At 50.6% G+C, this 13,637-nt stretch overlaps 5 protein-coding genes across 5 annotated transcripts; 1 reads left to right on the top strand and 4 right to left on the bottom strand.

The window, feature by feature from the left end:
* Positions 1 to 905: 905 nt before the first annotated feature.
* On the bottom strand, positions 906 to 2,102 carry PFICI_09234 (uncharacterized protein; the record flags this gene model as incomplete). The annotated part of the gene is made up of 1 exon (XM_007837815.1): positions 906 to 2,102. The coding sequence occupies one exon, from the start codon at positions 2,100 to 2,102 to the stop codon at positions 906 to 908; it is 1,197 nt and encodes a 398-aa protein (XP_007836006.1).
* Positions 2,103 to 4,005: 1,903 nt separating this feature from the next.
* PFICI_09233 (uncharacterized protein) lies at positions 4,006 to 6,465 on the top strand (the record flags this gene model as incomplete). The annotated part of the gene is made up of 1 exon (XM_007837814.1): positions 4,006 to 6,465. The coding sequence occupies one exon, from the start codon at positions 4,006 to 4,008 to the stop codon at positions 6,463 to 6,465; it is 2,460 nt and encodes an 819-aa protein (XP_007836005.1).
* A 509-nt stretch (positions 6,466 to 6,974) lies between these two features.
* Positions 6,975 to 8,161, bottom strand: PFICI_09232 (uncharacterized protein; the record flags this gene model as incomplete). The annotated part of the gene is made up of 4 exons (XM_007837813.1): positions 6,975 to 7,166; positions 7,293 to 7,476; positions 7,625 to 7,728; positions 7,790 to 8,161. 4 exons carry the CDS (start codon positions 8,159 to 8,161, stop codon positions 6,975 to 6,977), a joined length of 852 nt encoding a protein of 283 aa, XP_007836004.1.
* A 396-nt stretch (positions 8,162 to 8,557) lies between these two features.
* PFICI_09231 (uncharacterized protein) lies at positions 8,558 to 10,654 on the bottom strand (the record flags this gene model as incomplete). Its single annotated transcript, XM_007837812.1, has 2 exons — positions 8,558 to 10,254; positions 10,429 to 10,654. The coding sequence occupies 2 exons, from the start codon at positions 10,652 to 10,654 to the stop codon at positions 8,558 to 8,560; spliced, it is 1,923 nt and encodes a 640-aa protein (XP_007836003.1).
* Positions 10,655 to 11,918: 1,264 nt separating this feature from the next.
* PFICI_09230 (uncharacterized protein) lies at positions 11,919 to 13,253 on the bottom strand (the record flags this gene model as incomplete). Its single annotated transcript, XM_007837811.1, has 1 exon — positions 11,919 to 13,253. The coding sequence occupies one exon, from the start codon at positions 13,251 to 13,253 to the stop codon at positions 11,919 to 11,921; it is 1,335 nt and encodes a 444-aa protein (XP_007836002.1).
* Positions 13,254 to 13,637: the final 384 nt, after the last annotated feature.

Below are 13,637 nucleotides of genomic sequence, written 5' to 3'. Positions count from 1 at the left end.
TGGTAAATTGCGAATCTCAAACTGAAGGACACTGATGCTGGCAACGAATTCTATGATAGGACCGAAAGACAGCCGAGCAGCCTCCCTCTCCCTCTCCCTCTCCAACGACTGGGAGCAGTCGGTCTTGCCCAGTGGCGGAAATCTCCTTCTGACAGCCATCCTCGTTCGGTTGCCTGCATGCAGACAGGACAATGGCTGATGATCCGGGCTGTATGTCTAGTTGCACACGAAACGCCATGATGAACCCCATGCTTGCTGTGCGGTGAAAATTGGGGGTGGGAGGAAAAGGGCCCTGATCATGAGATCTGGAAATACTCTAACCTGCAGGCTAAGCCTACATACAGGTGGACGGCGACGCGCGCGCGCGCGCTGCAAGGCATTTCCTCCGGTGCGATGACCTTTGCCGCAGATTGGTGGATATCCGGCGCTTCGCACTCAGGAGTTATCATCGACACCGCTTCAACGCAGGATCCCATAACATGGCTGAGATCCCGACCGTCAAACCGCTGCAAGGGAGCCAAGATCACCCCCCGATTGAAATGAAAGGTGGCGTTAGAAATCCTGCAGTCAAAGGTGCAGGCAACAATGCAGAACGGTTGAGAATATCATGGCTTGTTGCTTTGCACTAAGTCTGCAGCTATAACCCAGTGTCGCGCGCACTCTGAAGCTACCAAAGTAGGCCTGTCCCTGCTGATAGTCTGTTAACAGTCACATGGGTCGCCGTCATATCGTTCCGAAAGTGTAATGGGGTAGATAATGCCAGTATTTTTTTTTCAAGTCAAATGCCCCGAGCCCGTCTATAGAATTGACCCAGGCAAAGTCTTCCTATCCTTGTCTTCAGATAACGCCAATTATGCACCGGTTCCACATCACATCACCATGTGTGTCGTCTAATCCATCTAGTATTAGCCGAAGATCTTGAGAAACCCCCAGATGCCAATGCCGCTAAGAACCGGAATTGTGAGATTGTCATCCCAGCCAAATAGATCTATGACTTCGCTACCCGCAGCAGCAAGACCAGACCAGATACTCATGACGGCCAGTGCAACTGTCCCACTGACGGTTGCTTGTTCTTCGCTGAGGCCCAAAAGGTCGGCAGCGGCGGCTGGTAGTCTGAGTAAGCCATTAAACATGAATGGATTCTGCTCATCGCCCGGGAAAGCTGGTGTGTGGGGTGCAACCCAGCCCCAAAACCATGCAGCAGTGACGACGCCGACCAGGAATGCAGCTAGCGATCCTGCGAGAGACTTTCCTCTTCTAAGGCGCGGCGTGTATCTACCGTATAAGCGACCAAAGGTACTGGCCGCAGTGTCGCACCAACTGAGTAGCATGACTGATACAACAGCAATGTCCTTGGGAAAGAAGTACAGGACGGTCCACGCGCCGAGAAGATACCAGATGACGCCGTTGTAGCCAGAGTACTCGCTCTCGCGCATGAATGCTCCGAGGCATTTGACGTAGAAGCGGTTGAGCGATGCGTACGTGTGTCGCAGAATATCTGTCGTTGCGATGGGGATCAAGAAGCCCATCAACCACGGCGTAACCCTCGAGGTCTGCGTGCCTGACACGTAAAGCCAATACACTAGAAAGCCGATAGACACGTGAAGAACCTTCCGAGGTACTTCATGCTTGTGTATCAAAGTCTTGAAATGCCGGTGTATGGGAATCAGCCCAAGAGGGCTGGGACTTCGGCTGAAGTCGCGCCAACTCCATCCCGATGGCGTTGCGGGTGTGGGCGGCGCCAAGTGGCCATTTGATGTCGTGATCATGCCGTTTGCGTGCTCCGTGACTTCCAACTCTTTGGACTTGGAAGCTTTTGTCGAACGCGTGCCTGTATTTGACGCGAGGCCTGAGACCTTGCGAGCCTTTATAGGACTCCGAGATCGCGCGCGGGCACGTCGGAGTTCGGGGTCCGACTCGCTCTCATCGACGCTTTCTTCTTGTATTGGTAGTTGCGGGGTTATGCTGCCAGTTTGGCGTCTTCGGGCTGCAGAACGAGTTACGGGGCCGAAATAGCCATCGTCTTGGGTGTCTGAAGGGGTTGGACTCGGTGATATTACACGCGGCGTGGCCGGGATACTCGATCTGGTGCGAGTAGACATGTTGTAGGGAAAAGGCGGCAGGGTCGGACAAGAAACGACGCCGGTAAAGAAATGTCGCAAATCGTGAAATCGTAAAGGCCAAAAGGCAGAGCGGAGATGTTTGTCTTTTCTAGACTCACGCGTAGTGAGATGGTGGGTGCTTTCGCCGAGTAACGAGGCCACGAGAGCTACCGGATCCAGCGTGAATAAGTTTGGTGATGCAACAGAGACGAGCTCTGCCGCATAATGTTCTGGTAGTAGTAATAATAGTAGATGGACGACAGGGGTCGGCGGAAGCAGATGGAAGAGGGACTCTCCTCGACCGCGGCTTCGTGGAAGAGCACATTAACGGTGTGACGGAGACGTCAATGGTCCGAGACAAGATAGGCTGCTGCCAACTAATCGACCAGCTTACAAAAAAAAACCTGCGCGGTGACGGGAAACTCGATACTGCCGAATCTTGGTTGGAACGAAATTTTCGAGGCGCAAGCGTGGTGACATAAGACGGCCCTCACACATACACAGCCTTGGGGGGAAAACAGAATGGCGTAGATCCCTGGCGAATCGCAGAAGCTGTGTGATAGGATTTCATGAACCATATTTTGACCCCACGCGAGCACAATGGGGCCTTTTGGGCAAAGCTTGGTCCCATCGCTTCCGGCCTGACGGGCTGGTTTTCTAGTCAGCTGCTTCTGACTGGTGCTACACTACGGAATCCAGTGGCTGTCAACGAATCAACTTGTCACCATTAGGTGGGTTTTCTTTTTCAAGATCACATGTTCCTGACAGATAGTAAATTCCGTTTGCCATTATTTGAACCCACTGGAGCCATCGTCTTTGACAGCATTAGCCCATCGCCTTATAATAGTTCTGTGATTCTTCTCTAGCATAGGGGCCTACCTACTTGGCAGGTAGAAGGTCGTACATCGAGCTAGACGCGATTCATCAATGTGGCGGCAACTTCGAATGGCCAGCCAGTGGTGTATTCACTGTGATGTTGACCATTCCAACGTTAGGTCAAGCTTCCATGACTAGAACAAAATAGATTGTACGAATTTGGCTACGTATTGCATTATGAAAAAATGCAAGATGATCTTGCAGATGCCCTTTTGGTTGAGAAAAAGAAAAGGTACTCAACTCTAATGAACTATTGATAGGAGTAGGTAAGAAGATGCAATCACTTTATCCCAAAAAAAAAAAAAAAAAAAGGTAGCTACGTGTCGTGTAATGGAGAAAGGCAGAAGAAGTCTTCCGATCTTAGAGCTCATATGAAGAATTAATCATTCGTGGTCTGTGGTACTGTACTGCCAACTAAACAATAAGCCGGGTCTAAATGGTGACCGATCACCCCGCGTGGCTGATGCGCGCTAGAAGCTCCCTCCCGTCATCCATCTCGCTGGGACCCCACGTCACAGGGGCTGTCGCTACGAAACGTCAGCTGTGACAAGCGAAGCTCCAGGCTGAACTTTGGCACCAATCGCTCTTCTACTCAACAACAAAGAACAGCTCATCAACTTTTTCTCTGATGAGCTTGGTGATTTAGGCAGTACTATCGTGATTTCGCCTTTTTATCCCACTTAAAAGTCCTTATATTCACCCTTTTGAAAAGAGTCATTGGCGCTCTTGCTTGAAAGGACAGATTCATTGCGCTGGCTGAACTTTACTGCGTAAGTGCTTCATTGAGCCTTTATATCCCGAACCTTGAGGGTGCTGACTATATATCGTCCCATCCAGCATAGACAGCCGCAGACACGACTTCATCGATTAATTGTGTTCCTTTATTCCTTTGGCCCGCCCCTTGGCTGCTTTGTTCCAATCAACGACGCCTCCTGATCAACCCCAAGAAGCCGGGGCGCACTGAGCGTAACATCATCGACACACCCGCTCCGAACTGGATTGACCGAGCCAATTCATTACAAAAACAATGGACTCGAGAAACGCCTTGTTTGGTAGGGGCCCTCGCACCGGCTTGCCAGGAAGGCAGGTCCAGGGCGGTCCTCCGCCCTCTCGGGATTATGGCGGCCCTCCGTCAGGCTACAACACACCTCCTGCCTATGGCGCTCCTCCTAACACGAACCGAGCACCACAGGGACCACCCGGAGGTTATGGTGGCGGTGGTGGTGGGCGACCGGTGTCCCTCGGCATCGAGAAGTTTGCAGATAATAGATACATCTTCGGAAACCTGTCGGCCGTGTCACCGAGCGACTTTCAACCCCGCGATTCCGGACCCGATGTCTATGTTCTTCTCAAAGGACCGTCGTTGTCTGGTGAGTATGTAGTGACTGCCCGACCTCTGCAAGGCTTTCCCCCGGGAAAGATCAGTCTGGCGGAACACCAGCGATCGTGGTGCGGCATCTCAATGATGGATCAATTTACGGGCGAGGTGTACGATCCATTCTCAAGAGGCAAGAACGCATACCTCGGCACGCTAGACCTCGAGATTGCTTTTGCTCGATCGAAAATGACTGAGGAGCCATACGACCAGGACAAACTCGCCGAAGAGATCACGCGTTTGTTTGCAAACCAAATATTCTCGCCGGGGCAAAAGTTCTTGATGGAAGCCCAGAGTATTCCACTCATGTTCACAGTCAAGACAGTGCAGCTTGTCGATCTGAGCATGGAAAAGGGTGGTACTTCTGATGCACCCAGTTCGAGTGATCGTAACGACCGAGGCATACTGACCAACGTTACTACCATCAATTTCTTCAAAGACGCAAAGTCGCCGATCAAGCTCAAAGGCTCAGCTAGGCGACCGGCAACCAACGCCATTCTGCGCCCAGACTTCAAGTTCGAGAACATGGGAATTGGTGGTCTCGATGAAGAGTTTTCCACCATCTTCCGACGAGCCTTCTCGTCCCGACTACTGCCGAGCGGACTGGTTGACCAGATGGGCATTCCCCATGTGAAGGGTATGCTTCTTTACGGTCCTCCTGGAACTGGAAAGACTTTGATTGCCCGTCAGATCGGAAAGATGCTCAACGCGCGTGAGCCCAAGGTCATCAATGGTCCCGAGATCTTGAACAAATTTGTTGGTCAGTCAGAAGAGAATGTTCGAAAGATGTTTGCCGATGCCGAAAAGGAATACAAAGAAAAGGGCGAAGAAAGTGGCCTGCACATTATCATCTTTGATGAACTGGATGCTGTCTGCAAGCAGAGAGGCAGCGGTGCCGGTGGAGGTACTGGCGTCGGCGACAGCGTTGTGAACCAGCTTCTCACAAAGCTCGATGGTGTTGACCAACTCAACAACATATTGCTTATTGGTATGACAAACCGAAAGGATATGATTGATGACGCTCTGCTTCGTCCTGGTCGTCTAGAAGTCCACGTCGAGATTTCTCTTCCTGATGAGCACGGAAGACAGCAGATCTTCAAGATCCACACGTCCAAAATGAGGGAGCATGGCAGAATTGACGGCGATGTCAACCTTGCCGATCTGGCTGCACGGACAAAGAACTTCTCAGGAGCAGAGATCAACGGTCTTGTCAAGGCCGCATCCTCGTATGCTTTTACACGACAGGTCAAGATTGGAGATCTCTCCAACCCCTCCATCAACTACGATGACATCAAGGTCAACATGGAAGATTTCGTTCGGGCCTTGGACGATGTGAAGCCTGCATTCGGTGTGTCGGAAGAAGAATTAGCTGATGTTGCCAAGCATGGCATCATTCCCTTCAGTGCTCACATTGAGCGTATTCGTGGCGATGGACGAAACCATGCCAGTCAAGTATCGACGGACCCCAAGCAAAGATTGCTGTCCGTCCTCATTTACGGACCTCGAGGTTCTGGAAAGTCTGCCATGGCCGCAGATATTGCAATGAACTCGAACTTCCCATTTGCCAAGCTTGTAAGCGCCAGCAACATGCTTGAGATGGGCGAGCAGGCCAAGATTGGCTACCTCCGAAAAGTCTTCAACGACGCTTATAAATCGCCGATCAGCGTTGTCATCATCGATGGTCTTGAGCAAATCATTGAGTGGACACCTGTCGGCCCTCGGTTCCAGAACGGTGTCCAGGTCGCTATTGCATCGCTCATGCAGACGGAACCGCCGAAAGGCAGGCGGCTTCTCGTTCTCGCTACCACTTCTAGGCGCGAGATCTTTGGACAATTGGATGTGCTTGAGTTTGATCACGAATTGGCTGTCCCCGCTGTTCGCGATGTGCAAGAGTTGGGCGCAGTCTTGAGTTCTCAAGGTGTATCGGAACAAGATGTCAACGAGGCACTGTATGAGATTGAGACTGTAACCGGGGGTCAAAAGGTTGGTCTAGGTGTCAAGAGAGTTCTGGTTTCTGTCGGTGCTGCTTTCAACAAGGTACGCAACGGTGACAATCGGCCGGTTGGTCAAATCATTGCCGGCGAGCTGCTCCAAATGATGGGATCCGCCTAGAGAACTTCCCGCGATTTGTATTAGCATACATGGCACAATGATATAGAAAGACATGTTCATCTAAATACAAAGAAAGCAATTCATGTAAGACACGATGCCAAATATGCAAAATGAATGCTTTTCTAGTGCGCCATGCACAGCATGCGACACATCACAAAGGACAACAATCTGATATAGTACTGATCGTCGTATATCTTCAAAAAGTCAAAGATAATTTACTTCCAAGGAAGTCTGATATGCACTATGGATCGAAAGAGTGTCAGTTTGCCTGATTCATCATCCACCAGAAGAAAATGATAAATGTGGTCAGTTAATGCTATGTCTGTGCTTCAGCAACTCATCATCGACAGGATTGCAAGCGCCACGTCTCGGTACTATTTTTTTTTCTCTTTTCCTTTTTTACCCCATGGCTCATGGCCATATTAAGATATTCCTCCTGACTCGTGGTCTAGGTGCTATGACTCTGTGTTGAGCACTCTGAACCTGCATGTCATATGGCCGAGACGGACTCAGGGGGCGTCGGCACGTCTGCGCATACGGAAGGAAAGTATGGCTGGCAACTGCGGAAAGTTGGTGTGCGCATACGTGCGCTCACTGATCGCGTCCTCTTCGGTGAACGCAGGCTCTTCAAACGCATCCAGAACCAGCCCGGCGCGGAAAAAGGTCCCAAAGAGCTCCTGCATGGATCGATGGAAGATGACCTGAACCCCCGAATGTCAGTATCGCGTGCTTTACATTTAGGCATATTGATTTGTGCTGCGACCTTCTTGTTCCCCCCCCCCCCCCCCCCAACAACAACAATGTCAATCGCGATCACAGCGACGTACCTGTTCGGCTGGTTGCCCCCAGACTGCGACACCGCGATAGGGCGGAATGTGCAGATATTCCCGAATCACCTTGGCTCGATCGATCGGAGGCCGCTGCGTACTGCCCGGGTTATAGTCGACCACCTCGAGCAAACGCGTAGCCCGCGAGGTGAAGAAGACCGGGTGAAGGATCGTTGCTACAAAGCTGTGCACAAATTGATAATTCAGCGGGAGAGTCCCTTACCAATAATGACAGTGGTCTCTGAAAGAGGCCATGTCTTTTTTCTTTTTTCTTTCATGACCCTTTTTTGCAATGAAGGAAAGAAAAATCGAGTAATCAAGGATCAACTCACACTCCGTCGGCCTTCAAGAGTTTCGGGAGTGCGTTGGCAAGAGGTTCGATGGTTGCAATGTCCATGATTGCCATGTTGATCAGAATAATATCAAAGCCGTCAGACTAGATAATTTGACCTCATTCAACAAACGAGTTTGAATTTGCATATGTTATGGATTTTTACCTTGCTGGGGTCCTTGAGCACGTCCACAAGGGCGTCGTAACTGGTGACGTCCAGCTGCCTATAGTCAATGCGATCCTTTTCGGTGGCCGTCAGGGCCCGTTTCTGGGCCCGCTCAAGCTGGGCCGCCGCACCGTCCGTCGCGAGGACAGAGTCGCAGCCATTGTTGACGAGCCAGCGCGCCGTGAGCCCGTTGCCCGTCGCGAGATCCAGGGCGCGGCTGCGACGGTCGGGATGCACGTGAGAGGCCAGCATTCGCCGCAGTGAAGGCTCTTGTAGGCGCTTCCAGTATTTGTTCCCGTCACGACCGACGCCCTCGTCCCAAAAGGCAGAGTTAGTCTCCCAAGACGACAGTGACTCGGCATGGTAGTCCATGGTTGGATAAAATACTTGGGTTTCAGGATGCAGAGTTTGGGTGATTTAGTTTTGATGGCTGTTCTGATAGAGCAGGGGACTTATTTTTCTTCCTCTCACAAAAGTGTTGCAAGGTGGAAAAGAGAAATCATAAATCTCATCATATCAAACACATTTTGAAGGACTTATAAATTGAAGCCGTATTCATGTTTGAAGCTTGCGGGTACCGCTACCTTCGGTGTGGTGACTCACGCCGGATGGCTCCAATACTTTCTATGCTCGATCCTGATTGGCTGTCAACAGACACGATGCTATAGCCACTCAGTTGAGCTGCCAATGTAACACCACGGTAGAGCACACTGAAAAAAGAATAGGACAGAGTAACCAAGTCAAGAGCTCGGATAAATTCCCGTTCGATTATTCTGCATTAAAACTTGCGTCTTCGTAATCAAAACCGGTGTCCAAGAAGGGTATCACATCAAATTGACTCAGCTCCATTGGCAGCAGTCCATAGAACATATCTCCATCTGCCGATTCACCAAAATCCTGCTGTAGGCTTTGGGCATTGTCATAAGAGCCCGTGGCATGAGGAGTTGCAGTCTGCTCTGGCGGTGTGAGACCAGAGGTACTTTTCCAAAGACGGGTCCAGGTCTTGAAAGTGTCGTAATTCGTAGCCTCCTGGGCTACCTGACTAGGTGCGCCGGGAGAGGACCTTTGCCTCTGAACATTTTGGAGCCGAATAACGGCCCGCTCCAATGCCTCTATGATACTTACTTCGGATCTTGCCAACATGCAGCCAGTAGACATTGTCCTAATCAACTCAAGGCCCCGCGAGAGAGCTTCACGGATAGAGGGGCTCGGCTGTGCCAGGGTTTGTGCCAACAGGACCAGAACCGCCGTGAAGCAGCTCATGAACTCGGTCACATAGGACGCGCGCGCAAAGCCAACGTGGTCGCGCAGCATCTGACACAGGCTGATGATCTCCAGAGCACTGTCTACCGAGTCTTTCACAAGACCTGCGCGACCGATGAACTGTGCCGTCTCTGGTACGGACTCCGACGAGGCAGCGAGTGATGAAGACGCAAGCATAAATGGTTGGCCTAGAGACAGACGCGTATTCCAGTAGTATAGCCTCAAATGGATATGATTTCGAAGGCTTCGCAAGTCCATATGCTTGATCGAGGCTACCTCCCAATGCAATGGCTCCCTCCACTTGATAAGATCCTTTCGAATAGTGAGCAATTTGAAGAAGTGAGCCGAATCATTCGACTTTCGAAGCAATGCCGTTTGTTTAGATATGGTTTGTGTCATGAGCGTAAGATTGATGAGGCCGAGCTGATTTTCAAAGCTTGAAACCTCCTTTAGGGGATGTAGCTCCGGGATATCGACCGGTCTCTGGACAGTTACATCGAAGGGGTCCAGGAAATGAGGGCGCCCATACTTGATGCTTAGTTGCATCTGCAAGATGTAGATTGTCCACCAAACCCGCCTCTTAACTTCTGCCAAGGTCTTGCTTGGCTCTGCGTCGTAGTACTTCTGGTCATGCATTCCTTGCTCGACTCCAAGGCTGAGGGCATGGCTCAAATACGCATAAGACGTGCCGCTCGGATCCAACGAAAAGTTATACGTGGCCATCATGAGGAGTGCCTGCACAGACTGAAATGAGGGCGATACGATGATGTACGGAAGCAACTTGCGAGCCGCCCCGTGAAAGGTCTGGCCAATGTCGTCTTCTGAGAAGTGGCTTGGTTTCGGATGACCTTGAGTAGTATCTCTAGAAATGCTGGACGATTCCATATGTGCAAATTGAGTTCCGCACGCCATGACCATGAGTAAAATACAAACGGTCGGGCTGTCGTCAGGTCCATTATCCAGTGATCTAGAACAGCAGCGGTCCAGGGTTTCGTAGATCCATTTTTCCTCGACGTAGTATATGCTTGTCTGGATGTAGCGAAAGAAAACCTCAAGTAGAAACTTTGCAATGGGTTGAGGGGGTAAGCAACTGAGTGCATCATTCAAAGCGTCAAGTTGAAGCTGTGTATCCAGGGAGACATCAGTATTGGTAGCATATAGTTCTTTTTGGGTAACCTGAAGTATGGTGGTCAGTCTTATTGCTATATCAGGTCAAGAGAATGGTTACCTCGGATGAGTCTAGATTTGGGTCATCGTCGATGGCAGACCTGATCGTACACATGATGGCATGTAAAGACAGGTCTTGACAGCAGCCTTCTTATGATAATGAGTACCCGGTAATTACGTCAGAGCTCCTAGAGGGATGTCAAACATACCAGTCTCTTTGTTGTCCAGGCTGTGTGTTTGGGTCTTTGCCACTTGCACAGTTTCGGTAGATAATCCATCGATCATGACAGCTTGGTCCCGGCTTGAGCGGTTTAGTGGACCCTCTTCCGGTATTGATGCAGCAAGTTTGCGAAGTTCCTGGTCCGTCAATGGTTTTCCAGTAAAGTAATGTGCCAAGACTTTTTCCATGCAGTATAGCCTCTCTGCACTGCCCATTCTGTCTTGGGGGTTTTGTGATCTATGCCATGAAGATTAATTAGTACTAGGCATACTGGCCAGGAAGCATTGTGTGAAGACACTCTACCTTGGCGCAACCCCAGCACCGGTGCTTTGCTGCTGATGCTTCGGGATAGTCGATCCATCATGGGAATCGCGAATGGTCTCGTATTGACATCTCACACCCAGCCGAGCACACCGTCCACAACCGAGCTGGCCGTTGCACTTTTCTTTCTTTCTTCTACACTCATTACAACTAGGCTCAAGTCAGCATTGCAAGCTACTCTGTAAGGGCTCTAAAGGTTCTCTGGTGGGGCCCTACGCTCGTGCAGTACGTTTTCTTCTCTCTTCAGGTACTCTGGGACGGGGCTTCCGGCCACCTGGCTTTGGAGCACTACGGCTATGGAGCACAGGAGTTGGCGGAGCTTCCAGAATCTGTTGAGATAGGTGGACATTGGGCTGCTGAGCCGCCAAAGGCATGATTGCTGTGTTGCCGTTAATGTGACCAATTCACTGTACAAGGTACTGGTGATGAATCTCACATGCGAATAGACAGACACAGATCCGGCGGAAGCTGAGAACCGTGGTGGTCAATGGGCGGAACTGGGGCCATGCGGAGGGAGATGTGCTAAGCTACTGAGAGATCCAGATCTATTGGCTTGCTGCGCGGCGTTGTATCTTATCTTGACCCGATGCTAGATCCTAGCAACCTCCCTAGGAACGTACTAGGTAAGTACATGATGTGACTTGTCTGGTGTGTGTCTCCAACGCTAATTCAGTGCGCAGTCACAAGCGATAGTTGTGAACCAGATTTTGACATAGACTATAGTTGTAAAATGCCTCGCAGAAAATTGCTTGCGTCTACTAGGTATGCTATACAACTCGCCGATGACACGATCTAATATAGGGTAAGATAGTGGACTTAGGTAGGTAGCGATGTAGTACCAGCTAGCGCAATGATTTTAGTTGGTGTTAGTTGGCAGGTCAGAAGTGCGTGGTAGCTGAACAAATGAATGCTTAAAGACCCATATTCATATCACGCCTGCTTATAACTATTTTTTTTTATTGAAAACCCCCATTTTTTCTTTCTTTTCCTCTTTAGTATAGTCATATATAGTCGACTAAGCTATTGCTTGGAATTGAGAAATGGGAGAGTACTACCTCTTCCGAGTTCTATTATTTATACATGATTGTCATCTCCTCAGAGCGACTTTGTTCATCCGAGCGCAGGATTTATTTCATCAGATACTACGAGAAGTGACAATTAGAGCTTGGCAATTTTATCTAGTAACCCCCCACCAAACAGATTGGAATCATCTCTGCACAGCCGGCCTGCTCGGAAAACTCCAGTGACCTCCGTTTCCGGCCTCGAAAGGACCTTGATATCTTCGAGGGGGTTGGAATTGATCACAATAATGTCCGCCTGGAAGCCAACTTTGATTTGACCTACATCCTGCAGGCGCATCATTCTAGCAGCATTGACCGTTGCACTTTTTAGAATCTCGGCTGCGGGCAAGACCTGGGACCTAATCTCAAACTCCTGAGCTTGGTAATTTCCCAAGGGCCCCAAAAGATCTGATCCATAGCAGAGTGTCACTCCTTCCTCGTATGCAAGCTTCAGGGCATTGAGACCAGATTTCATGACCTTGATGTTCTTCTCACGGTTCTCCGGAGGAAGAAAGCTGAACAAGGACTCGTCCGCCATGGCGCGGAGTGCAATCAGCGTAGGCGTCAAGAATGCACCCTTTTCCGCCATCAATTTAGCAGAAGCTCGATCGATTAGGTTGCCGTGTTCGATGCCCAAGACGCCATTGCTCACTGCCCTGGTGATGGACTGAGGCGTGTACGCATGGCACGTCACGTAGGTGCCGGCATTCTCAGCAACAGAAACGTAGGCCTGGATCTCTTCGGGGGAGTATTGCTGATGCTCGAGCTTGTCCGTGGGGCTGGCGATGCCGCCGCCGCCCATGATTTTGAGGAAATCTGCACCGCACCGGATCTCATCTCTTGCTGCCCGCAAGCACTCGGGAACACCGTCGGCCACGCGGCCGAGGCCGTTGACAAATCCTGAAGCGCAATCTTTGTGATCGTGGGCGTTGCGAAAATCGCCGTGACCACCTGTCTGGCTTAGGGCGTGGCCGGCAATGTGAAGACGTGGCCCTGGAATCAGCCACTCGTCACAGGCTTCCTTCAGCGCCAACGGTGCACCACCGCAATCGCGCACAGTGGTAAATCCCCGGTACAGCATGTCCCGGCAGACGTATGCCATCCGAAACTTGACTTGGTCTTCCGGTGTTGCCATGGTCTGGCGAAGGTCGAGGTCTCCCGGTACGGCGTTGATGTGGACATGGCAGTCAATCAACCCTGGGCAGATGTATCGACCACCTATGTCAAAGCGTGTTGTCCCTTCAGGAGCCTCTATCTGTTGACCTTCGGTCGCAATGCTGGCAATGATGCCATTCGCAATGTGGACAGACCCAGATTCTATGATTGCTCCGTTGACTGTGTCAACAATCTTGGCATTCTCAAGAATCCAAGACGGTGCCTTGGTCGTAGGGAGCCAAGGCTTGGTGAACTTCTGGAATTCTTCGGGAGTCATTGTTCTTGGGGCACAATATTTGGCTTTCGACAACGATGGCTGATGTTTTTGCAGGATTGAGTGTACATTCTCTCAAATCAGTCACGTGGATCTTGACATTCCAAAATATAGTCTTTGCAAGATTTCTTAAAGGCAACCGTTTCGGAACCAGGCCAAAAAATGAACACTTTCCCGATGAGCGTCTTATCAAGAATGGGTCGTGTAAGGACTGTGATTGACTCGCCTGCCACCCCATATGGTTTGACCCGGGTACGCGTACCCGGTCTTGGCGCGCCGGATGCAACCCGCTACGCAACACGATCCGGAGCTACGCACCAGGCTGTGAATTGCGTTGTCGCTCCTCTGGTAGTGTTGTACGCGCAAAGCGATATCGTAGATAGGTGA

Source organism: Pestalotiopsis fici, assembly GCF_000516985.1.
Source record: "Pestalotiopsis fici W106-1 unplaced genomic scaffold PFICI_Scf_6, whole genome shotgun sequence".
In the NCBI taxonomy this organism is placed as follows: Eukaryota; Fungi; Ascomycota; class Sordariomycetes; order Amphisphaeriales; family Sporocadaceae; genus Pestalotiopsis; species Pestalotiopsis fici.
This window is presented reverse-complemented; position numbering and strand designations above follow the sequence as displayed.